Here is a 27,251-nt window from a genome sequence, read left to right as displayed (position 1 = left end):
AGTTTTGTGTTAACTCTTAGTTTTGTGTTTAACTGCTTATGTGTTTTAGAAAGTACTGTGTATGTTTTTGGAAAAATAGACACAATTCTGTAGTTTAAATAATTTCACTGACCCAATGCTTGTCAGTAAATACAGTTCCATCCATTCATCCATTTTCTGCCACTTATCCGGAGTCTGGTCATGGGGGCAGCTGGTACACAATTAAAAAACTATGAGTCATAGCATAAGGCTGCATCAGTACACATGACACAATATGCATAGGTTTTGCAGTGACATATACTGCGATCCAGACAACAGCTTTTCTGCCGAATCATTACCAATACCAAACCACGTCCTGCTGCATTACAATAGCATGGCTCCACAGAAGAAGACTGAGTGCTAAGCAGGCCTGCCTGCGGTTCAGACCTGTCACCCACTGAAACCATCAATCCATTTTCCATTCCAGCCTCCCATTCAGGGTCACAAACAAGCTGGAGCCCATCCCGGCTGTCACTGGGTGAGGGGTTGGGTTTATATTGGGCATATTGCCGGTTCATCCCAGTACGTAAAAGTAAAATATGTGCAAATCAACATAAAAGGGCCCCAAATAAAAATGCACTTTGAACTGAACTGAGAAAACTTTTCAGCAATGCAAGAATTTCAGCTCAGCAGTAGCAGAATGATGTCATTAACCATTATGGCTAATGATTTTGCTCCATCATTAGCTTCCTTTGCTAACGATTTTGTAGCAGCATCCACCCAAAACATGCTAACTCTACAAGCTAAGTGGTGCCATTGGGGACTGTAATTGGTGTTTTGGCTAATTGAGCTCTGCAACTAAAAGCTTTTCTCGGACTGTATGTCATTTGTGACGTGTTGGAGTGTTACTTTTTGGAGCAGCTTGTTAGTGAACTCATGTTTTGCCCCAATTATAGTTTCTACTCACTGAATCTTGTCACCACTGTTTCTCATTGTCTGTGAGTTCTCTGTCGCTGTCTCAGAGGTTTATCTCTCTGCCAACTTAAATGAGATTTTTAAAGTCATCAACTGATCCAGGCTGATTATACTATTGCATCAGGGGTGTTCCAGATTTGATAAATGGCTGGAAAGAGACAGTGAGACTTCACATAGACATCTGGTATTAGCACACAGATAGATGGGGAAATAGAAGATGAAGAAAAACATGTTTGTCATGAGGTTTACTTCCTACCATGCTCCATGATTGGCCAATGGCTGGAGTATGTTGCTCAATAAAAAAAAAAAAATAAAAAAAAAGCTATAAAAGAGGATGCATGTGGATGTGTGAGTGTGTGTGTTATTCGAATGTCTGGCAGCACTCTCAGTCTGCAGACAGGCTGGTCTTTGTGCCGTGTCTGATGTCATAATTTGTCTGACGTCTGCTTGCCAACAGGAACCTTCAGTCAGGAAATCACGTGCCTGTGTCTGTATGTGTGTGTACCGGCACACACACATACTTGCATATTTTTTTAATAGCACTAATCTCAACAGTATTTTGTTGATTGATGGTTGTCTCTGGAAGAAAGAAGGAGAGGTAGTGCTGTTGAGAGAGAATTAATAATGCACAGGGGTTTGGGATCATGGCTGTCCAGACTTAAGCTCCACAGCTGTCAAACTGGTCACGGTGCTCATGGCACTGCAGCAGCCAGCTCAGACAGAAAGGGAGGAAGCTGAACTGAAGAGAAACTCTGGATTTAGTATGGTTAGTCAGAATGACTCATTTTGGGCAGGTGGATCAAAAGACCACTTAATGTCGTAGGGTGATTACATGTTAAAGGTGCCACCCAACCACTTATTTACTATCAAAAGCACCATTGGATACTGTTTTTTGTTTGTTTGTTTGTTTTTTTTTCCATTTATTTATTTATTTATTTTTTACCTTGCCCTGTCCAGCATCATAGCAGGTAGCAGTTAGATGGTCTGGCTGCTGTGTTGTGCTGCAAAAATTTGCTTTGCCAAGAGGAGCTTTATGGATTCAAGGCCCTACTTAATAATTTAAGCATTATTCTTTTTTTTTTTTTTCAATTTGACTTTTCCTGATTTTATGCTGGACCTCACAAGAGGGTTGGGGGTGTAAGAAAGGAGAAAGTAAACAAAAGTAAGGAAATGAAAGAGGAAAAGAGAGTGAAGAGATAAGAGAAGAAAGAAAAAAACACAAAGATATACTGGATATATGGTAACATCAGCTGTTCAATCTTAAAAAAAAAACAAACAAACAAACAAACAAACAAAAAAAAAAAGGCCTGCTACACTTATAAGTATAAAAACACCTGCAACATTATTAGGGAAACAAAACTGATATCAGAAGCACCTATAAGAAGACAAGCTGTAAAAATGAAAAAAAAAAAAAACAAAAAAAAAAAACAATCAGTCACACACACACACAAAAAAATGCATGCATATTACTGTATGTCATACCGTAACTGTATTTGGTGATTAAACCCACCGGGCGACACAATGACAGCCTCAGCATGCAGGTTAGTAAATAACAGGAGTGAATAGTGATCAGTGATTGTGCAAATATAACCAGGCCACCACAAAGATCAGAGCTATTAGATTCATTTTAAAAGCAAAAAGCTTCTCCATATATGTCTCTCTCTGTGTTACACCCCCTTTTTGTTTTTGAATCTCTCTCCTCTGGTTTTTGTCTTTGCCTCAAAGTCAATCACACAAATTCTGCTATAGGTTTTATTCAGTTAAATTTTACAGGCTTCACAGCTGCCCAAGATCCAAAGGCAGCAAGTTACTCCGACAGTGTGACGTTTTGATCATATCATTCAACATGTACACAGTGGCTTCATAAACATCAGCCAGTCTGCCTCTTTCACAGTAATAACTATAAGGAAACTTATTTATTTATTTATTTATACTTTAATTTGAACCCATTTACAACATCTTATCAAACAAATAAAGATGAGCAAAGGAGAAAAAGTCACAATGGCAAAGTAGAACAAAATAAACATAAATCATGAGAAAACATGCACCATACTGTTAGATCTTTAGCAATGCTTCTGAATATCATGGAGCAAATGAATATTTGATAAATATTATAGAGCTAAGACAGTGTTTTATTTTATTTGTTTGGAGCACTTGTATAAAGAGAAAAATATATCAAAGGATGAAAGGATTTTTTTTTTATTTCACCTCAGACTACAATACTTACATTTAGTCCAAATTAAAGCAAAATAGGATTTTAAGGTGTCACATTATGTACATCTGGGTATGATGAGACAAAGGAGTTTTGAAAAATCTGTGGTCTCTTTTGTAAAGCATTGGCGTGTGGCCGTATATGGCCATATATATCTGAAACCTCATAAAAGTCAATGATACGTGTCATCTCCTCTGCTCAGCACCTTTCAATGTTTGATTTCTGATATTACAATACAACGGAGGTTAAAGTTTGTTTTTTTCTGCCTATTGTGAAAACAAGCAGGTGAGGATGACAGTAGTGAGGTTGTACCATTAGGGCCCAATAATCTAGCTTTGGAAAATTGTGGGAATCATGGACACGCTTGGACAACTTGTAGCACACGTGCCAGTCCGATGAGTATCCTTCAGGTCACAACATGTTGGCTCATAGATATAAGTCTGTTCAGAGCCTCCCCACACACCCTGATGATGTATGATAACAACATTTATGTCATACAGTCCCACCAGACTTTCACGTATACTTGCAAGCAAATTAAAAGAGAGATCTGAATAAAAATGAAAAGATGAAAAAAATAAATAAATAAATAAAATCCATGAGCTTCAAAATGTAGTCATTTAAAACCTTTTTGAAGTTGGCTTGACATTACTTGATAGCCTTTTTGCTGATTTTGAGTTTGATAAATAGAAGGGAGACAGTTACACAATTCCTTGGCTTTAGCATGAACACAGTATTAACAGTTTTACTCCCAGTATCAAGTCTGAGTCAGAACATTAACATGACACCAATAACAAGAAGAAGAAAAAAAAAAAAAGATTTCCTTTGTGTGCATGAATACTGGAAGAAAGGGAAAGGATTAATGCATTCATTTAACTGACTAAGTTGAACGTATAATAATAGGGATTTTTCTTTTCCTAATCTTTTCTAGGTCCTGATCACTTCTGAAATGAATACAACATCATTAGGAAATGCAAACTACTGATTAACACTGAAAGATTCTAAAATGCATGCGAAGTTCAGGGACTGCAACCAACAGGTTGTTATGGGCAAATGTTAGCATGAGCTGCTTCATTCAGTTTATACCAATATCAATAGCTGAGGGTGTGGAGATTAAGTGATACAAATCCAGATTACTCTGCCCTGAAAAAGTATTATGTATAGCTGATTAAACCATGCTATTACGATAGTCTCAACCAGCTACAGACGTGAAAATACAATGGCACAATGACAATTTAACTCAAGGTTAGGCTAAATGTTTGCATCTGTGGGCATCAGCACAGGCATATACAGTTTTTAGGCACGGGCGGAGATAAAATCTTACATCATAAATCCCAGTTCTTGTTGAGGTGTTAGCAACTCTCTTTGATTCTGAACTGCTTTCTTATCTCAGTAAATAAATTCAGTGAATGAGTGCATCTGTTTTTTCAAGAGAGAATGTTTCCAGAGACTAAAACATGGCTTAGGGAAACACTTTACAGTAAGAGATCCAAATATCTTCAAGTGCTTTTAAAAAAAGAATGATTTGTTGAATATGCTTTGAATTGAATATAAAAAGGGAAAAACAGGCAGAGGAGAGACAAGTGGATAAAACAAGGACAAGACGATGAAGCAACTGAGAGAGTTTGATTCAAAGACAGATGCAAGTCGTCTGTTGGCACATTAACGTCTCAGTGGAGGACAGACAGAAAGGTGAAGGTGGAAGAGAGTCAACTGAAGGCGAGTCTGAGAACTTAGCAAGAGGGAGTGCTGCAACAGATCAGACGGGCTCTCTGTTAACCTGTTCTGACACTTAGTGGAGAAAACAGCTGAGAAAAGAGGCAAGAGACAAGTCTAGACATTACCATCACAGGCCTTGTTCCATCTTCAGGTATCAACAAAGTAGCTGATAATGGTGATATTGGTGAAACTAGAGGAGCATGCAGGAGTGCTAACATTTCTGAAAACAGCCTATAATATAATGCAAACAGTAATTGTGATTCTGCCACATTGTGTGTTAAGAGTGGCTTTTATCTCTTCTAATGTAGAGCCTGTTCAAGAAAAGTTATTCAAAGTTTCTAAAACAACATCCAGGTTTCCCAAAATTTGGACACTGAAAAATGTTCCCACAAACAAAATGCAATTATTCATAAATGGCAGGTGTCTGTAGCTCAGGAGGAAGTCATATGGATGTCCTTTTTGTCAACGGTTGCTGGTTCAATCCCCAACTAAAACCAACACTGCCAACCAGTGTACTTCTCATTTAGTAATTGTTCTGGATAAACGTGTTAGCCAGAGGAGTGTAAGCCTGTCCCATGTTGTACCTTTTACATCAATAAAGCTTCAATAATGATTTATGTAAGTTTTGGAGCATAATAATGGATGGATGCATGGTATATTATAACAGTAATAATAATTTTGGTACTAAACTGGCTCTTCTGCAGCCCAGGAAATTAATATCCTCCCCAAAATGGGTCAGATTTTTTTGCGGGCAGATATAACCTTAAATTATGTTGGAAGAATAAGTGACCTCCCATGGTTGTTTGTCAAAATGCATGTGATGTGTAAAAATCATGTCCATGAAAGTAACGGCAATGTTGTTAAAGTGTGTTTAAGCTCTATAACCACAATCATTAAACTTAACTCAAACATATTTAATTTGTAACCTTGACCAAATTATGTTACTGTCTGAACCCAACCAGGAAATGTCAAAGGTGTTTAAGTAAAGTCTTATTTTTATATGTCATCATGGAGACCAGCATCATGGTGTCCATGCAGGTAGCTGTTACTTTATAAATTAAGGCATTTTAGCATTTACCATGATCTCTTTTTGACCCTGACAAAGTTAAGTTGTTGTCTAAACCCAACCAGAAAATGACAGAAGTGTTTCAGTCAAGTTTTGTTGGATGAGTTTGACTCAGAAGAGACAAAACATTGTCACATGTTGGTCTCAGTCTGGCATCGCATGGTTTTAAAACCCTGCACACAACAAAGCCCTTTATCATTCCTCCTTTAAATACGTTGTGGCTTCTTAAACACCAAACTTGTAGGGGCGGTTTGGTACAGGCGTATTTAAGGATATAAACAAATGTCCCATTTGTTGTTTGGAGGACTTGGTAAGTCCTGACCTGTCACCCACTGAAAAGTGCATTGTGAAATAAATTAAAAAAAAAAAAAAAAAAAAAAAAAAAAAAGAATAAATCACCCCGGGTAAACAATTGAGCAACTAGAATGAGAATCAGAAAAACATTTTCGCTTTCAGCTGATCATATTAAATTTAAGAGGACAGGATGTTTTCAAGGGAAGGAATTTAATGAAACTGTAAACATCCTCAAATCTTGACTATTTTTTAAAATAGCTATTTGTCACAAATTCAAGATGAACACTTGTTTGAAAAAAAATAAAAGGCACCAAAGTTTTTTCTCACGTTCAACATTTGAAATTTGTCTTTGTACTACTTCCAGTTAAATATAGGGTTTTAAATTAACGTTTTTATAAACACATGTTTCCAAAAATCTTTCCCCCAAGCATTATGGCAGTTCATAAATGTCGAATCTTTACAATATACTTCTTGTTTCTGAAACAAATTATTCTTTTTTTATTTCTTATTTCTTATTTTATTTCTTTTTTTTTTTATAGTAATTTTCCAGGTGATATTTTTGCAGAATATTCCCACTTCCGCTTTTTAAACTGTTTGTGTGATAAGAGCCTGCTCAACTTCCCTCACTGCAAACCAATGCAATCTCCTCAAACAGTTAAAGGATGGTTTTGTGTAATTATGGTCTGTATATGGTCACAGCTGATCACACACACAGAAACACATGGTTGGAGATGACATGCGTGAGTTTAGTCAGCCAGAGGGAAAGTACTCTGAAAATCAAAAGACATCAACCAATTAGCACTGATCAATATTCACAGCCAGACAGGGATGAGCCAGACTTGGAGCACAGTTAATGTGTGCCCCTAGGCCTAGGAGGCAGGCTGGGAATACTATTCCTCTCAGCTCTCAGCCAATGAAAATGTTGAAAGAACTCTTGACATTTTCCTACTCTCCAATGCAAAGTGTGTGTGCAAAATGTTTGTTGCTGTAACCAGGCAGAACAGGCTGCATAAGGAAATAATACAGAGATATAGAGCGAGACGAGATCGAAGCAGGGGAAAAAGATGCGAGGTGATAGGAAAAAAAAACCAGTTGGAGAGTGTATGCGTTAGGCTGTGAAAGCAGGTGTTGTAGTGGGTCACAGTGAACAGCAGGTAATCTCACTGCGATAAGCACTAGCATGACAGCCAGCCTTTAATTCCTCATGGGAGGTGGTACTAGAGCGTTGTTGCAGGGATGGTCCCTGAGCGTTATATAAAGCAGCACAGAAAAGGAATGGACAGAAGATGCATTTTGATGAGGTAGACAAGAGAAGCAGAAAGGCTTGGAGCACTCCTGTTTACCACACATGCACGGACATACACAGATCACAGCAGCAACACTGCTCTGTAGTCATGATGAGGAGAGCAAATAGCAGCAAGGGGCTCAGGGTGTGAACACGACTGAGGTAAAATGGAGGAAATGACAAGATTGGGGGGAGTAAAAAAGAGGAGGAGATATCTAAGATATTACACTTATCTGGAGGGAGTGTTCAGTGGAGCAGGCATTATGAGAGTGTAAATTACATCCTCTCCTTGTCTCCCTGGGCTGCTGGATGAATATAATCACCGGCAGCAGCAAGAACCCCAACACATACTTCTCTGTCTAAAGACACTAACATATTATTAGTGTAATAATAATATTATTGTCATGATGCGTGTATGTTTACTGCTGCCACACAAGTCTCCAATCATGTATCGATCCCACATCAGTCCAGCCTGTTCTTTTCTTGAAAATATGTCCAATATTGATACATGACTCATTTGGTTCATTTGGGAGATGATCGATGGTGATTCGTGGAGCTTTGTAACACGTCCAGCATCAAGTTGCAGTTTCAGAAGTGATGGAATAAAGGGGACTGTGGAGCTTTGCTAAATGAGACTCCCAAAATATCATCTCTTTGTTAGAGCAACAAAGCAGGAAGGGTTTAAATAGTTGTGCACTGTCTTTTCTTTTTTTTCCCTTTCTGTTTGATTTAGCATCTTACATAACTAGAAAGAGATATCTACTGAACCCTTTTGAGCTTTTGAGCTTTTGAGCCCCCCCAAGAATCACTTTACAGAATTCTTGATTTGTTATCTGTTAAAAGGGAAAATAAATTAAGGAAATATTTTGATAATGTCAGCTTTAAAGCAATGATGACTAATATTCACTTAGACCTGATTCCTAAATGTGACAGTTAGTTGCTTTATTCATTCATTATCCATAAGATGCTGATATTGAGAGCTGACATGCCGTCTTGGGCTTTAAGAAACTACAACTGATAATTAAAACAATTACAACTGTTCAATTTTTGTCAGGTATTTTGTGGGTAAAGCTAAAAGCAGACTTATCCAAAAGGATAATTTTCCGAATGATGATTAATAAAAATCATCCCTGAGAAACAGTAACATTTTCTTCACCTACCTTTTACTTTGTTTAATTCAATCTGTTTGCACAAGAAGATAGACAGCTAATCCCTTTTATCTTGGCTTTTGGAGCTAATTTGTCCCTTGAAGGGACATAGCGAAAATAGGCTAGGTAGAAAGCCTGTGGCTTAAACCATAATAGGAAAGGGAAAGCAAAACTGATTTGTTTTGTTACGGCACATGGGGTGGCAGGCCCAGATGTCAGGGATGTAAGGTCAGCCCCTGCTAAATGGGAGGGCAACAATTTGAGTCAAGGCTCATTACTTCCCTACATTAGGCTGCAGTTAAAGGGAACACTATTCTAATCCACCACTTTCCATGTCTTTATCCTCCTCATCCCTCCTCCTTACTTGTCTTCTCCCACTTTATGCTCCTCTCCTACCCCATTAGGGCCGCTGTTCCAGGGAGAACTGTAAGTACCTGCATCCTCCTCCTCACCTAAAGACACAGTTGGAGATCAATGGAAGGAACAACCTCATCCAGCAGAAAAACATGGCCATGCTAGCCCAGCAGATGCAGCTCGCCAACGCCATGATCCCCGGCACACAGCTACAGCCTGTGGTGAGTAGGTGCATATATGTAAAGTCAAATAAGACAATACTACACACCTCTGAAATAAGTTCAAACATGCACAAATGTGTAGTTTTTCCATATGGGGATATCTTTTCTGCTGACAACAGGCTGCAGTTACAGCTGTTTATTACAGCATAGTCTTTACCATCATATTCTGATGTCACTACGCAGCCTAGTTTATTCACCCAACACCAGCTTATTCCGTTTAACACAACCGCATGTTTGCACCCGATTCATATTATGTTGCTAATTTTTTCAATATATTGTTTTTGTATGTGATGTAATATCTTTTATTCACCCTGAAATGAAAGTACTGTTGTTTTGAATGTGCTAAATAAATAACACTGACCTGATAAATTTACTGGAAATTTGAGTGGAAACACATCAGTGTCACTGACTTGTAGCATGTCTGCCATTTTGAGGATCAAAAATGTCTATTTCTTTTTCAAATGTAATCCACGCCAAGTGACAAAAAAATAAACGAGCACATAAATGGTTAAATTAACGATAAAAAGATAAATAAATAAATAGACTGCATCATATTTGATCTTAAATTTACTGTTGTGGTGCATATTCAGCTCAAACTAAAGACCTAAAAAAGTAAGATTTTGCAAGCTTTTATCTGTATTTATTTTTAATTTGTTCAATTAGTCAATCAACAAGAAGAAGAAGAAGGATGGAGCTAAGGTCTAAAATCTTATAGAGAGTTACTTCCAGCACATTGATCGATACAATATCTTATCGTTCTCATGTTTTTGTTAATATGCCCACAAATTCATGTACACCCTCACATACACACACACAGAGAGAGAGAGAGAGAAAGAGAGAGAAAGAAAGAGAGAGAGCGAGAGAGAGAGAAAATGAAATCAGAAATTTCTGTGTGACAGAGCTTCATCCCCCCTAGGATCTTCAAGGTGATGGCCAGATCCTGAGTCTGCCACTTCAAATGAATTCTTCCTGACACCTCACAGAGTCCACCAGACCTGCCAGTCAGGCTTTAAGTAAATTTTCTCCTCTGATTTTTTGTGTGTAATTGAGAGTTGAATGAGTGTGTTCACGCTATTCATAAGAGTTGAAGATGTAGCACACTTAGACTCACAAATGCACACATTTTCAGTGCTTATCGCCCTTATCTGGGAAACGAGGGCTGAGTTGAGAGGTCCAGTGAGAGGAACAGAGGCAGCCATGGCAGGATTTAAAGAAGCAATAGATCTCCCTGGGTGTGCAAAACCTTCCCTTTCTGTTTATGTCATGGGGAGAAAGTAAAGAGAAGCAAGGGGGAGGAAGTCAGCCTGACAGAGAAGGACGCAGGAGAAGAAGAAAGGGAGCACTGAATGTGGCAGGAAGAGATAAATGGACAGCGTAAAGGCAGGCAGGTAAAGTGAAAGCAATGGCACAACAGCAGACCTTTCGACCTGTCCTACAAAGAAAAGTTAAAAAAAGAGCATGTTGTATGTAAAGGGAACAAAGGCAGAGTGCAAGCCTTTCCAGGAATTACACATTCTTTTTCCATCCCTTACTAGTGTGTAGTTTCCTACTTCCACCATTATACCCACCACACTTTATCTGCTTCTCTCCCACATCCCAGAATGCGTTCATTTCATGCATGGAACTGCAGAGGGTGAGGTAATGAGGGTCCATTACGTATGGCTGACAGTGATGATGCTCATACTTTTTATTAGAATCAGAATCAGCACATAGCACATATAGTCTGCAATACTGTATCACTAATTCATTTGCTTATTCACTCTCAATAACAAAAGAAAATGTCACTAATGGGAATTTGGTATAATTGTTTGGTGCAAATGAGAGAAAATAGGAAAAACAATGTTGTAAAACCACAAATGGCAGTCAGTGATGATGTGTCACTGTTCACATCTTTTTAGAGGGAGCTGGCTAAATTCACCGGAAACCTGAAGTCAATCTAAGACTAAGACTGAAGGGAGTTTGCCATATTTTAAAAAAGTGTAACAGACTACACATGCCAGATGTCTCCACTCAGATCAAGTGGTGAAATCAGCATAAACACTCACAGTTGGTGCTTGTGAGGAAGAGAGAAAATATCAACCAAAAATCAATGCTGAGGTGGTTTATAATAAGGTTGCATTCATACCAGCCATTTTAATTTAAATCCCAGACCGTTTGCTCCGAAAGTCTGCTTCATTTAGGGTATCATGAACATGCAAACTAATTCTGACTTGAATCAAAGAAGCGGACTCGGTCTGCCTACAAACGCAGGTCTTGGTTCGTTTCAAGTGAACCAAATACAGGAAGCGGACTACAAAACAAATTGCATTGTGGGTTTAGTGCACGGCATTGCAGGTGAACACCACCAAAACGTACACACATGCACGGTGGCTCTGGATGGGAGAGATAAGTCGTGGTCAGAATCAGAATTCAGTAAAAGTTCTGATTGAATTCTGATCAACCCAAGACCACCAGGGTCTGATGCCGCTCCATGTTTAGCTGTTATGTACTAGAAACCGAAGTTGTTCTCCATTAATCAATAGATGGAGTTTTCTTCTTCGTTCTGTGTCTCATCTTCTCCTCAACAATCCCCTCCCCCAATAGAACCATGTCCCCAATTGGACCGAGTCTAGTAGACTATCCTTGTGTGAATGAATATGAATATGTGTGAATATTAAGACTTTTTCCAACCACAACTTGCTCCAAACCCATGGCTTTGGTGACATGACACATTTGGGCCCAATCCCATTTCTCTTTTTTACCCCTTCCCCTACCCCTTGCTTTTCCCTATCCCTCACCCCTTAAAACAAACTGATATGGGATGGAAACATTCTCTAGGAAATGAGATACCCCTATTTACCATCACATGTCACCAGATGTTGTTGCGAGTTGCTACACCAGACCAAGCAACAGGTATATATGACAACTGAATGGCAACAAACTGATGTTAACAAATAAAGGATGCTGCCACATTTCAATTGTCTGTACTGTGGGAATATTTTTGAGTTTGTCTTCAATAAGATGAAAAAATGAAAGGAGATGTTATGCTATAATGTTGTGATACACACTCGGAGAGCAATAATGATGATAATCAGCAGCATCAGCAAACTGGCTAACATTAACGTTAATTAATGTTATTGATTAGCAGTTAGTGCTAAGTTAACGATTTTGATAACAGCCCTTTAATGAACAATATCACAAATGAATGGCCACAAGATGGAACGCAATTTTAAAAATATTTTTACATCCTTATTGATGCTGAATATACATTGATGGGTGTCCTGCCTTCCTGCTGTTGCCATCTTTGTGAATGGAACATTTTTTTTTTTTTTACCACTTCATTTTAAGTGCGGTTCTGGGCTGCCTTCGTTGTGTGTTGTGTGGTCCTCACCCTTACCCCTTCCCTTTCATCCAAAAGACAATCAAGATAGCCCTTTCCCTAACATAAATGTGCAAAATGAAGGGAGAGGGCTAAGGCGTTGAAATGGGATTCTGCTTTGATCTGAAATATACGTTACCAACTACACTATATTTTACCAACAAATATGTGCCAGACACGCCAATCAAAGTAAAAGAACAACGTCAAACAAAAACTATTTTATTTACTTTTTCCTGTTTTTTGTAATCACACAGTCTTTAATATATCAATTTTGGTAGCTAACCAATCCCAAATTAATAAAAATGAATTGTTTTTATTTACAGGGGCAATTAACATCTGTGTTAAAGAAACACAGATGTAAATCCATTAAATCCAGTTGTGAATTATACTGCAGAAAGAATCTACAATGTCCAAAAAAGGCCATAAGCAAGGTCACAAAATCATTGCAGGGTGACATCACTGTATTGTTAAAACCTTGTGACAGACTGTGCGTGTCTTTAATGACATCATGTCTCTTCCATCTCAACCTTCAGCTGCAAATATTTCAAACTGATATCTGAGTACATCTATTTTTCTAGAGTGCTTTGTGATAGGGCATAATTCTTCAGACATTCCTGGGCGAAAAACTGGAGGAATTAGGAAGTTCAGAACATCATTACTTATTTTCTGAGTCATCCAGGAGCAGTGAGGAGGTTTGGGGAAGAATATAGCTGTCCAGCTCTGGCTGCTGCTGCTACTGCTCTATTACTCACTGTGTCCTCTTGGCAGGAGCTCAAGAGACAGTCCTCAGACTAGGGCTGAGGTCAGGAACGTGCAGGAAAAACTTGCAGTGTGCTATGTCAACTAGCAAGCTCCTCTCTCTCGCTTAGAAAATTGCAGAAGGAGATAGGAGTATGTTTTCTCTGTGAGACTCCAGCACGACGCATACAAGCAGTACAGCACAGCCTCCCTCCCACCTCACATGCACTCACAGCTTGACGTCCTCATCATTATTGCTGCTATCTGTGTGATCTCTGGTGTATGAACCAAATGATTCTGAGTGATCAAAGACAGTAGGTGATGCCACGCTGACTCTTGCCTCCTCTAGATGTTTAAAATATAACCAATGCAGCCATAACACACACACACACACATATATATATATATATATATATATATATTTTTTTTTTTTTTTTCCACATATGAAAGATAATTAATTATCTATTTTTGCTCTCTTCTTTCTTTTCACAGCCACAGCTGCAATTCCTCCTTTGCTTTGCCAAACAATGCATACATCTTTTATTTCTCTATGTGCTATCATATGTTTCAGCTACTTGGTAGTTCTAATTAACTATTCAAGAGTTTATATATATTTTTTATAGGATTTGTGAAACTTTCCTTAAACTGAATTTTCACAAACTTTTATTCTGTCTCTGCCCTGCAGCCCATGTTTTCAGTCACGCCCAGCCTTGCAACCAATGCCAATGCTGCAGCAGCAGCAGCCACTGCGTTCAACCCCTACCTTGGTCCCGTGTCGCCCGGCCTGATGCCTGCTGACATCTTGCCCAGTGCGCCTGTACTGGTCACCAGCAACCCCAGCGTCCCTGTACCTGCTGCTGCTGCTGCTGCTGCTGCACAGAAACTCATGAGGACAGACAGACTGGAGGTGAGAAACACACGTTTAAACCTAGCGATGCAAGGATAAAGGGGAGAAAATATTACCACATAGAAAAAAAAAAACACGACTGATCACACAGATGAAAGGATTTGCATAATTATTTTTTTAGTTCCAAACCAGTCACAGATTAGAAAACAGATTAACAAAGCTCTTGTAAAAGCTGCAGTCGGTGATTTAAAAATGTTTTTTTTTTTTTTCACGGCTACACAAACAGACCAGGCTTTGAAATGTGGGCTGTGCCTGTTTGAATATTAAAGCTATGGGTTGAAAAGTCTTGCCTCAACAGTTTCTATGTCTAGGCTTTAATTATGTAACTAGTACACAGTTTCGATTATAGTACCTACATCCTATTAACATAATATATTTACTACCAAGACATAAGTTTAGAAAAGGTACATAAATGGGAGAAATTTCTCCACAAAAATCATCCTTGTCACTTGTACCAGCAGGCAGGAGTTAACATTTTCTGGTACTATCTTAAGTTGTTCTGCACAAATTTGTCATTTTCAAAAAAAAAATCTTTACTTCTTCTATGAAAGCAATTAGTCATCTGAAACATGATGAGTGCCCCCCACCTCCTTTGGTGCACTCAGATAAACCTTAATTGGACAGTAAGTCAATCTCATCCATTATGTAGTTCCACCTGGGAAACACTTGCAGCGGAATAATGGGGAAATCGTTGGAAGCAGGCAGAAGGCGTGTGAGAATGTTAGGAAGGTTATATTTAAGTTGTAATGTTTGGTTGTGGGGTAATTAGAAGGGGTGAGGCTGAGTAAGTCGCTAGACGTAGAGAAGGAGTGGACAACCTGCAGCACGAGGGCACAGGTCAATGACGGGAAGGAGGGATGGAGCAGGAGATTGGAAATCAATGTTGTGGCCATCAGTGAAAGGGCGGAACAAGAGGAGACAAAGATAGCTGAAACTAAAGAATTAGCAGTGACTGAATTTCATGAAAGATGTTTTGGTTTAGGTTATTTAGAAGTAGAATGGTTTGTAGCAGAGGAACATTCATGTCCTTCGGCAGACTGAGGACTGAAATTGGTATCTGGAAAAAGATCTGGTTAATAGATAAAGGATATATGGTAATTACTAAATGAGTGCTATTTTTTTTCCATTTTTTTAAAAAATGTGGTTTGCTTAACTATCTGAGAAAGAAATGCCTGCCATATTTTAGTTTCTTGTATGTCATTCAAAATGAGCATAGCTGGAATTCTGTGGAAAGACATGCATACCAAGCAGTAGATAAGTTGCAGACTGTTTCCTTGAGTTTGAAGAAATTTCTATTCTGCAAGACAATTTTCAGGCTGTTTCATGACTGTGCTTTTCTGTGTCCTTCTGAAACTTTCTCTACATGGCACTACAGGATATTGCAACATCTCAACATGTCTAAAGTCATATGTTGCTTGCTGCCATGATGATGTGTAAATGTCACAGAGGGACACATTGGTGGACATCACTATGGTGACAACAATATAATTAAAAGTATTTTTATTTTATTTTATTTTATTTTATTTTATTTTATGTCAACCATGTTTAGCCTAAGTTATTGCAAAACTATTAATAAAAGCAAACTGGTCCACACCTGCTGCTCTTAATATCTAATTGGTATTATCTTGGTTTTCGCTTGCTCCTCTTTTTTTTTTTTTGCTGGCAGCCACACTCACCTTTGTCTCCTGAGTCCCATCTGTCAGATCCTTTCTTATTATTCATCAAATGCTTACATCTTCTGTTCTTCCTCTCTCCCTCACCAGCTTCACCAACATCTGCCTGACAACAAGGCAGTCCTTCTCTATAAAGTAAAATATAAAACACAAGACTGCTGGTAATTGTAGTAGGTAGCAATGGTTGGAAATTAATATGTGTGTGCACATACTGTATATTCATAGGTGAATGTGTTAGAGTGTAAGAATATGCATAGAGAGACAGGAGATAGACAGAGATAATCCATCATTTTGATCTGTGATGGTGGATGATAGGCTGTCATTACAGGACGCAGGGCAGGGTTAGTTTGTAGATACCGGTGCTGGGGGCCTTTTGTCTGGAAACTGATGCTCTGTAAATCAGATGCTTGGTGCATGAAGGAAGTGAGAGTAGTGATCCTTTACAAAAACTGACAGATCAATAAAATACCATGATATAAAACATTATTCAGCAGTATTTTGAGTGTAATTCAGATCAAAAAGAGATCTTATGTATTTTGTTCAGTTTCTTTAATGTCAAAATTGTTTGTTTTTTTTTCTATTCTTTTTAAGGGGGGAAATATGAATTCTGCTTCATTATTTACACACATCAAGCATGTGTGGATGTATGTGTGCCTGTTTGTTTTATTTATTATATGAGAACTGATTATTATGTCAGCGACAGTCTCCCATGAGAGTAACCGGTCTCATATTTCCCATGAGCCTCATTTAGCCCCACCATTCCTACTGAGACGATCATTTCCCACCTCAACCCCCCACTGCTCATGCAGGTGCTGCCCCCCTCTGCCCGTGCCAGGAAGGACAACAACATTTGAATAATGGCTGCATGTTGTGTGATTGATGAAACTGTAAATGCTGGTTAGAATCTGTTCTACTTATCAATCAACAATAACACCGAAGCCTGCCATTTAGATTGGTTGGCTTTGTCTGGTGCAGTGATTGTCAGGTTCTGAAATTAATGGGCAGATTGAGTACTTCATCAAATGTGAAAGTTAACAGTATCTCATGACACGTATCTGGGTCAGATGTTTGTACAATATTATTTGTCGTTGGGTTTATAATCAAATTCTTCTTGTTGTGTCTATTATACAGGTATGTCGGGAATACCAGCGGGGTAACTGCACACGTGGGGAGAATGACTGCCGATTTGCCCACCCGGCAGATAGCACTATGATTGACACCAACGACAACACAGTCACTGTGTGCATGGACTACATAAAGGGCCGTTGCTCGAGGGAGAAGTGCAAGTACTTTCACCCTCCGGCCCACCTGCAGGCCAAAATCAAAGCTGCCCAACACCAAGTGAACCAGGCTGCAGCTGCTGCAGCCATGGTACGTATCTGTCCACAGATTACACTACCAAGAACCACTCAAGCTAATGGATGACTTAAATAAAATACAATCTAAAGTACAGTTCAGATAGTAAATCCAAAACAAATCGGGTTTGATTTATTGTGTGAAATCATGAGGGCATTTCAATTTTAGATAGCAATTGGAACAAGGTGAGTTTAGAGCATAATCAACACACCAGAAAAATCTTATGTATGTAGTTTCTTATAGACAGAACGGTTTGAGCCAGCACACTCTACTCCACACAATCCAGTCTCCATCGTCCCTGCTCTCTTCAGCTCTGACTCATTAAGCTTTACAAAGACAGAGTCAGTGTGTGCTTTATTAGCAGCAGGCTGAGGTGATTGTGCTACTATGTGACTGAGCCTTCTGCTCCCCTTCCTGCTCACCCTTGTTTTGCTGCTTTGTTAGTTGTATATTTTGCTGTTCACAGTCAGTTAGCCTCTGCTGATTTTTTGCTGAGAAGACAATTGTGTAGAGACCCCTGCTCGGTTTAATTGTGTTTCTGCAATGCAGCGATGATTCCCTCTAGGGATAAAATAAGGTTTTGCTCAGCCAAGTACTTTAGTTGATGTGCAGCAAATAATCCAGAATGGAGGATTATTTTAAATTCAGTTAACCTTTCACATTCAGATTATTCAGTAAAGTCAAATTAGACCTAATATAATCAGACCTGCCATCAAACTTGAACAGTAATGTCAGCATGTACACCCTTTTAATCCTTTAGCTCTCTAAAATGTAAACCTATGTGAATGATTACCTCATTTAATTAGACTGTATTTCATAGAGAACAGGAACACACATTCATGAGGGTATAAAAAATATATTTTCTGGGTTGTTGTATTGAGAGGTAACACACTAGTAAATTTATAAAACAGAATTTAAAACCAGATAAGATTAAATTAAGATAAATTATATATGTATATATATGTATATATATACATATATATATATGTATATATATACTGATTACAATCCACAAGTTCGTGGTTTTTCAAGACACTGTCCCAGACCTCCTGATTAGCTTCCAGAACTAGCCTAACTCTCAAGTCTTAGCTTCTGGTGCTCTGAGTTCCCAGACAGGTGATAGAAATATTAAAGTAAATACATTAACATTTTGATAATGTATAATTTGTTCCAAGTGCATACAAACTTGTCTAAAATCATTTCTTGGGAGTCTCTCCTAGGTTCAAAGATGTAGATTTGAATAGTTAATAACTAAATTACTGTTGATCATAGCCGGGGGAATGCCAGCATCAGCTGCTGGCAGGTGGAGATGTGGGTGGGACCACATTAGCATATATATTGATCCTTGTTCATTAAATAAGAAAGAATGTGTTTAGTCATCTCTCAAGAAATTCTTAAGGCAAGAGAATATTTTCTAGATGAGGATTTTCTTTTTGGGGGGGGGGGGGGGGGGGGGATGTGTATACTGCTGGAGTGGGACTTTAATATAATTTTATTAGTCATTAACTGGATGGAACAGATGTGGTTGAGTAGTTAATCCTCCTCTCTGGACCAGAACACCACTAAAGTTATAACTCATAAATTTGAATTTTTCCTTAAAACAGTAAATGGCATCAAAAAGCCATAATTCTTTTAAGTAACCCTATGTGCATGCCCTGGTCTTGTAATTGGTGTATATTGCATTCCAATGATTTGTTTTTTATTTGTTTGTTTGTTTTTTGTTTGTTTGTTGGGGTTTTTGTTTGTTTCTTTTCTCACCAACCCACACTGCACTGCTGTCCCCATGATGCACCTCCGCTTGCTGGTTTATGTTATTGCGCTTGAACCCCATTGGCCCATTGCCATCATGTGCTCGCTGCCTGCTAATTAAGACTCAGTCGGCTGTCAAATCACTGAAGCGACCCCTCGACGCAACCTTTGACCTGGTACTATGACCTTTCACCTTTTTGCTTGGCATGTAGCTGTGGTGTGATACATTTACTTGTAATGACTAGTTATTGAACTTAAATGAGGAAACACTGAGAGGAGATGAACTGATTGCAATCGTTATTTTTTTGTAGTAAAATGATGTTTGAAAAAACTTCCACATGAATTTTGAATAAAAATGTCTGACAAAAAAAAAGGGATTTAAACGTCAGCTGATCAGCTCATCATCTCTGGTGAATTTTTGAATATATTAATGGGCAATGCTTTAGTACCCTGATAATCTACTGTACAGTAATCTTTGCATGATTTTGTCACTTCCCATTTTGCATGAGTAAAGAGGTGTCATGAGTTGTCATGGCTTATAGTTTACTATTGTCACAGTGCAGCTTTTCCTAACTATCATTTCTGTTGGTGGTCCAACAATAAGAGGCTACAAGGTCTTGTATCATCACTGTCACTAAATTCTAGTCACAGAAATTTATTGTTTACCCTGTAAAATAAGTGTTATGCATTGCATAGATAGAAATCAAAATCATATGAAAAGGTTCATGACAATGTGCTGATGATTGTTTTTGCCATCCCTAGCTAGATAGATGTCACAGTTTGTCAGCTAGCACCACATTCCTCCCTTACTCTGGCAACAGTAGTGTAATCCACTCCTTGCTTGCTGTTATTTGTAGTAGCTCTGTTGAAAAGCAACTTTATCTTCTAATGAAAATCTTTCTTCTCTCTGTCCTGAATGTCACAACCACTATTCTTTGATTTCCTCACTCCCATCCTTTATTTTGGTGTTGTCCCCTCATCAGGGGCTCCCTCCCGTCTTGCCTCCTTTACCAAAGAGACCTGCACTTGAAAAAGCCAACGGTGCCACCACTATGTTCAATGCTGGTGTGTTCCAGTACCAACAGGCCCTGGCCAACATGCAGTTTCAGCAGCAGGCTGCTTTCATACCATCAGGTAAGGCCTTGGTATTCTTTAATCCGTGTTTGTTGTTGTAATGCCAGTGCTGGCTGTGAGATCACATGTTTCTCACTCCCTGATTATCTTGTGGCATTAGAAGAGAATGTGCAGAATGCGTGTTTTCAGTTTTGAACAAAAACTGCATGGAATTAACTGCACATGTACGGCACATGCAGCATGAATGAAGTTTGATGGCAGACGTAAGAGGATGAGCAAAATGTAGATTTTCTCAAAGATACGTTTAGACTTTTAAAAAATTAATGCTATTTTGGATTTAGCAGACATTAAATATAACATCTCCACAAAAAATGTGATTATAATAATCTTGCAGCTCTACACTCCACCCTGCAGATGAACATAGGAACCAAACACAGTGTAACAATGACTGAATGAATATAAACAGATGATACAATTTTAAAAAATGTAGTTACTCTGAAAAAGAGTGAAGCTTAATCCCCCTGGTGTATGCAAATGTGCATGTATAGTATGCAAACCCACATACATGCACAGCTCATTTAAACTGCTCTTCTTTGGGCACTGCATAGTCATCTTACACTCTGGCCCATATTCACAACTGACAGTCTAAGAATAGCCTGCCATCGATTCCCTACTGTAAGACATTCAAATACCCAGATCCTCATGTGTCTCACACCATTGGACTGTCAGGTCACTACAACATACTTAAGGGGATTCAAAAAGGAGGTCATCTGCTGCTGCTGTGCTGCTGATGGGGAAATGGAGCTACTGCCACTTTGTCATTTGAATTCAATGGAGCAAGTGAACAATAAACTTTGGCTGGTCAGCTGTTTTTTTTTTTTTTTTGTTTTTTTTTGAGTAATTGCTGGTAATATCAGCTATCAATTCAAGCCATTGTTGGAAAACCCCACTGAATAACAATTTCAGAACACTGTTCATAGCAAATATTGTCTGACTCTAAAACACTTGTCTTGATTTCTTCTCCCCCCTATTCACTCCACTCCTTGTTGCAATGCATGATGGGCAGGCTCGATATTGTGCATGACACCTGCAACAAGTGTTGGTAGGTGCCAGCTTTCCTTATTGATTATCTTTGAGTCCATTGTAGTCTCTCACATGTCATTCAACTCTCCACTTAAAGTGAGCACATTTTTCATTTTCTAAAATTAGGTTTTTATCCTCTTAAAGGGACACATGTAATCTCTGTGTATCAAACAAAACATGAATTGCATATGGAGTTTTGTGTTTTAATGTAGTCTGCAGAACCTGTGTGAGTTATAAAATGTTCCTCTTTTGTGCTCTGCCACAGGTTTGTCTGTCACCTAATGCTTGTTGCAGTTTAAAATTCCCTCTTTCATTATATCTCCATCTCAGGCTGTCTAACCCCTTGAGCTCCTCATTTTATTGTCTGGTTATAAATGCCACATAAACATGAGGAATTACTATAGGTAGAAGAGAAAGTGGTAGAAGTAATCATCTATGTGGCAAGATTATTTTTGCTGTTTTTTTTTTTTTTTTTGTTAGTAATAATAGTAGATGTAGTTTCAACGATAATCTGCACATGCAAAAAACATGTTAACATCTGACAGCTCTTCAAGTTGCTAATATGCTACCAAAGGACTCTAAATTGTGTACTTAATGTTTCTTTAAAGTACTGTAGTTGTAACAGCAGCAACAACTCATGTTTATCAGCATTCTATATGCAGGCAAGAGAGTGAAGTGTAAAGCACAAAATGCTTTAAATCTGCTCTGGTTCAACTGCCTGTGTGATCTTTTTCTCAAGTACCCATGATGCACGGTGCTTCTCCAGCCACTGTGTCTGCAGCCACCACATCTGCCACAAGTGTTCCCTTTGCAACAGCAACAGCAAATCAGGTTTGCTCCTCTCCTGCCTCCTCACACTTTCTTTCTCATCTTAGATTTTTCTGTGTCTTCAAATCGGATGATTTTGTAGTGCCTCCAAATGAAATAACTGCATGAATTGTGCACAAGGCTCAACTCTGATCTTTGCTATTCATTCTGAATATGTGTGTGTAAACCACCCCTCTCCATTTCTCTTTTCCCCTCTCAATCAGATTCCAATAATATCTGCAGACCATCTGACTAGTCACAAGTATGTGACCCAGATGTAGGAGTCTCAGTCAGAACAGTATGTACTGCACTCTTTTCCAGCCTTTCACACACTTCAATAATACAATATTTTACCAAAAAGCCTAAAAACTGTCATTAGACAGAGTTTTAACAAGTTATTATTATTTATCTTTGTTATCATTTTGTTTATTAAGGCAGTTACCCATTGAATAACTTCTAGAAAATTTTGCTGGAGGTTAATTAGGAGAATTAACACCACTCTCATATAAAGCAAGCTTCATAGATTAGCATAAGGGCATCAAACAAACAAGGACACGAGTTTAAAAAGAAATCTTCCCAATGATTATTATTTCTCAAAATTATAATCGTAAAAGAAATCAAACTTAATTTCATAATCGTAAGCACTGAAATGAAGAAATTATGTTATTACAGGATGTTTGATGCAGTAGCTGGATTGATGCATGATGAACTTACAGCTACTACAAAAAGGTTTGAGTATGTGAAAAAAAAAGTACAAGTAGAACAGATATAGAAGTGTAAGTGAGGTAGTGTTTTAGGACGGATTTACAAAGATGCAAAGCTTTAACACTCAATGCTGGGTGAGCTTGATGCTTGGAACTGTAGCAACCATCATTCATAAGATCCCACACATGATTATTCAGATGAATTGATTTTTTTAAGTGACAACAAAGGTGACAATCAAACTATTCCCAACTTTACTTCCTTTGCAAAGTAAAGCTACTGAACCACAATTCACCTCTATGGGTGTAGAAAAGATTTCAAAGAAATTACTCTTCAAATCTTAGAGATCCTTGAAGATGGAGAGGAAACCCCTGCTCTGATTGTATTTGGTAGATTGTTTCACCATCATGCAACCACGAATGAAAATTCAGAAATCAGCTAATGTTCCTGAGAAGACTGCAGCAGATGAGTGAGGGCATAAGACTGGATTGCTGGATGTTATTTCTGTAGTAATATGACTGATTGGAGCAATCACAAGTTGCTAGTGGAATTCCATAAGTAATGAAGTTCAATATAGATGGTAAAAACTTATTTAGGACGTCTAAAGTGCTTGTAAAGTGTTTATACAAAGCACTTTACAATGTGGATCACATTTACCAAATAACATGCATTCATAAGCCCTTCTTATTACATATTTGCACACTATATACCGCATACGCCACCCATATCTCTACAGTTAAATACACAGTTAAAACTCCTCTTTGTGACAGAATGTTGTCATATTCTATTATGATTAGTTTCTGTAACATGTAATTATTTTTATAAAGTTGAAGATGTTTTACAGCAGCCATGAAGTCAACCTCAACAATAAACCCAAAATCACAGCAACAAAAAGAAAAGCATGTTTAAAAAAAACACACAATAACTAAATGAAACTTTTTTTTTTGTTGATTTGCTTTGAAATATGTTTTTATGTTTTTGTATTTGCTTTTAGTTAAATTTAAAATTTTAAAATTAAAATTTTTTGTTAAATTTTAACTTCTGCCCTACTAGCCCCGGTGCTGTGTTTTGTATCTCAGGGTCACTGTAAGAAAATCCTAAATGATTATAAATATAGACCTGCCATAGACTATTTTATTACTGATGTTACGGTTGTAGCATTAAAAACCTTGAATAAAAACCAGTGCTTTAGAAAGTGAACTCCATAATTTTGGATTTTTTTCAGTTGATCCTGTCTGCTAATTGAATTATGATTAATTACCCATTTCATCTAATTTGATGTGCTTTGTAAACTTCCGTCCAGATGGAACTGGAGCGTGCTGGTGTCGAGTCCAAGATTAGCATCACCCTTCATGCCCGTAACATCAAGAGTGGAATGGAAAGCCAAATCTGAAATGCTTCAGAATAAATCTGCATGTTAACATGGGAGGCACAGTTTGTTAGAAATGTTTCATGTGAGGTTCACTATCACACAGCAACAGAAAAGAACATCATTACATTAAAGACTGCCTTTGGTTCTGCAGAGGCTACTAACCTTTATTCACCAGACACATTTTGAATGTTAACATGAGGTAAATGCACGGAGCAGTCGTCAGGAAAGCCGACTGAATTGGTACATCCATTGACCAAGAATCATGTGCTGTTTGTTTATTCATTGGTTGTTGGTCTTTGACTTAAATGTCTTTATTTGTTTACACAAAGGTGCACCTTGTATTTCAGTTGGGGTAAAAGAAACTAATAATTTTACTGAACCACATAAGCATGCACAATGATTTTTTTTTTTTTTGATTTGGGTTTTTCTGATTTTGTTTTTGTTAAACTGGTGATAAGGGAATTTACATGAGTGCACTCAGAGTAAAAATAGCAACTGAATGTCTGTTAGGTGTCTTTCAAACCTTTGTAGCCTACCTTTTTATCTCTTAAGCACATGTCTTTAACCTTGTAGGCATCCCTGTAAAGTGCCATACATCTCAAAAAATACACAAATGGTATTCAAGCAGTGTTGCAAAGTATTAATTTCAACAATTCCCTTTAATATGTCTCTTTTCTCTCTTGGGCAGCATGAAATGTCCAATTTCATGACCTCTCATTACCTGTAAATCCCAGTACCAACACTGTTAATTTGATCACTTTCACCAAATCCTCTACCTACTGACTGATTAACTTTAACCTTTTTTTCTTAAACTGTTGTTGTCAGTTGTTAGACATGAAATGACTAGATCATAGATCTGTCTGTCCATGCAGAAAGTTTTGAATTGTGTGTAGGTTTTTGGCCTGTGAGAGACCAAAGACTCTCTCTATGACATCTTAATAAATAGTTTGGAAGCCACAGGGCGATCAGTTTGTGTCCAAAATGCTGTGAGACAGAAGTAAAAATCTGCAAAGCATCTGGTGATGAGTATATGAGTTGTGTGACATGACTTGTTTTTTTTTTTTTGTATGGTTAAGCATATTTTAAGGCACGCTGTCGAAGTAGAGTCAGTGTAGTGTACATATAGTCCAATATATTTAAAAGCATTTGTTTAATACCTGAGAACTGTTTTTCAGATAGCCAAAGTCTTTTTGTGTCGCTGTTATTAGGTCTTTTGGATAGACTAGTGGGGCTAAAATTTGAAAACGCATAGCCCAAGGAAGGTGTGTTTGGGTGTTTAGAGTAGATCTCTACAACTCTTTGTTTTGTTGTGTTCTGGGTGTTCTTCAGGCATATTTAATTGTTGGATAATACAGGGAAAGTGGCAAGAATAAAAAACGATTGTATTACTCATCCAAAGCCTTAGAATGTACCATCGGGTCAGCACAATGCAACATGCCATTATGAACCATCCAGTTGCCTAATCCACGCCATATTAACACACACAGAGCACTATGTAACTGTCACATTTTGTCAGTGTTTTCTTAACTTTATTGTAGTTTGTTTCTTTCTTAGACAAGGAGTGTTTCATTTTGGTTGGAAAATATTTTGATATTAGTTTGAATTTTTAGTTTTGCTTACTGTATTATATTTATCTTTACGATAATGAATATAAGGTACAGTGTGTTTGTTTGTGTGTCCCTCATGCACAGTTTCCTGAAATTCCATGTAATGTTAATTTTATTATGATTATGATTGTAAACTCAATATTTTCTATGTTATGCATATTGTTGAACCGTATGCATATTGTTTCATTTCTCTAGTATTTTTGTGTTCTTTGAACAAAGATGTTTTATATGAGTATCTAACAGTGATGAAATAATAGAACTGAGAGGCTTGGTTGTCACTATGGCAACCACTGCCAAATACCTGAGTAATATTTTAATGATTGTAAGGTTTGTAATTAGTCACTTAAGAAAAAAATATATTATAAAAATCTAGTTATTAGATGTTTAGAGTAAAGATGTTATTTTCTACTGTATCCATTTCAATTAGTAAATATTGTTTAAATATTTCTACTCTCCCTGGAAATTGGGCCATGTTGGAAAACAAGCTGCATATTTAATCACTTTTATGGGCGTTTCTGGTGGGGTCAATGTGAACGTGGCAAGTTGGAAACAAGCCTCGGCACTCCTTTCTTACTTCGCCAACTGCAAACAACAAGGGTGGGTGGGGAATACTGAGGCTGTAAAGGTGATAAAGGTTGACTTTTTTGCACTTCTGTACATAGTCAAAAAAGAGAGAATCATGTATATTGAGATCTTATTTTGAATAAAAAAAATGTCTATAATGACAAGGAATTTTGCTAGGATAACAACAAAAATCTTATGAAAGGCTGAACACAATTGCTTGCATTAAAAGGGCACTGAGTTCTCGCTCTCCTACCCCTTTCAGAAAAGGCCAAGTGTTGCTCTTCTTTTTTGTCAGCAGCTTGTAGTTTGCCAGGTAGCCTTCAGGAGGAGGTGTCCACTGCCCTCCAGTAAGAGCCTGACTGGGTTTGTTTGCCTGAACTCACAGGTTTGTGTGTCATGGCCACACCCCTTCCAGGCCCAACCAATCACAACACGTCCTGTCTCCTTACCTTACTCAGAAAGGAATGCATGTTAAAGGAAATACATATACTGTTAAAAAAAAAGAGAAAAAAAATCACAACACAGTAATATTGAATAAGAAAACATTTACATAGAAAGATGTATTTACAGTATACAATATTCTATAAATGTAATGGATTAAAATATATATAAAAAAACAAAAATAGAATAGTGGTTTATTTAAAAAAAAAAAAAATATAGAAACTATACTCACTACAGGTTCACCACTTGGAGAGTTAAAATACATGCAACACAAACACCATAGCTAAAAGTATGTTCTTTCTGTTTATGTAAGCTGTGCTTCTAGTAGATGAAACTGGCCAAACAGGAAAGTAGTTTAACATCAGGCACAATTTAGGAACAGCTGTTGATTGAAATACTGTTATGTGGTTGAGTTATTAACTCATCAGTTTGAAATTTGCCCTGATAATTTCAATTATCTCTCATCTTCTATAAGCACGCATGCTTACATTTATAATATAATGTAAACTGAACTTTTTTCATTTGTTGTTTGTTTTCTCTGCTTGTAGTGCTGAGATGATGTTTAATGTCTTCTGCTGCAGTTTGTTTCTG

At 37.8% G+C, this 27,251-nt stretch overlaps 1 protein-coding gene across 8 annotated transcripts in view; it reads left to right on the top strand.

The window, feature by feature from the left end:
- LOC121645962 (muscleblind-like protein 1) overlaps positions 1–26,897 on the top strand; it is a 72,827-nt gene extending 45,930 nt beyond the window's left edge. For 5 of the 8 annotated variants that reach the window (XM_041994772.1, XM_041994779.1, XM_041994773.1 and 2 more), the window contains 9 exons: positions 9,059–9,229; positions 14,011–14,232; positions 17,037–17,276; positions 19,133–19,186; positions 19,994–20,144; positions 21,151–21,186; positions 21,907–21,998; positions 22,199–22,272; positions 23,980–26,897. In XM_041994772.1, the coding sequence (XP_041850706.1) occupies positions 9,059–9,229; positions 14,011–14,232; positions 17,037–17,276; positions 19,133–19,186; positions 19,994–20,144; positions 21,151–21,186; positions 21,907–21,998; positions 22,199–22,255 (1,023 nt within the window). In that variant the 3' untranslated portion in view covers positions 22,256–22,272; positions 23,980–26,897. The remainder of the gene's footprint in view (positions 1–9,058; positions 9,230–14,010; positions 14,233–17,036; positions 17,277–19,132; positions 19,187–19,993; positions 20,145–21,150; positions 21,187–21,906; positions 21,999–22,198; positions 22,273–23,979) is intronic. The other 3 variants (XM_041994776.1, XM_041994778.1, XM_041994777.1) reach the window with 3 other exon arrangements.
- Positions 26,898–27,251: the final 354 nt, after the last annotated feature.

This window comes from Melanotaenia boesemani, chromosome 9 (genome assembly GCF_017639745.1).
Source record: "Melanotaenia boesemani isolate fMelBoe1 chromosome 9, fMelBoe1.pri, whole genome shotgun sequence".
In the NCBI taxonomy this organism is placed as follows: Eukaryota; Metazoa; Chordata; class Actinopteri; order Atheriniformes; family Melanotaeniidae; genus Melanotaenia; species Melanotaenia boesemani.
Note: the sequence above shows the minus strand (reverse complement) of the source record. Positions and strands in the feature narration are given on the sequence as shown.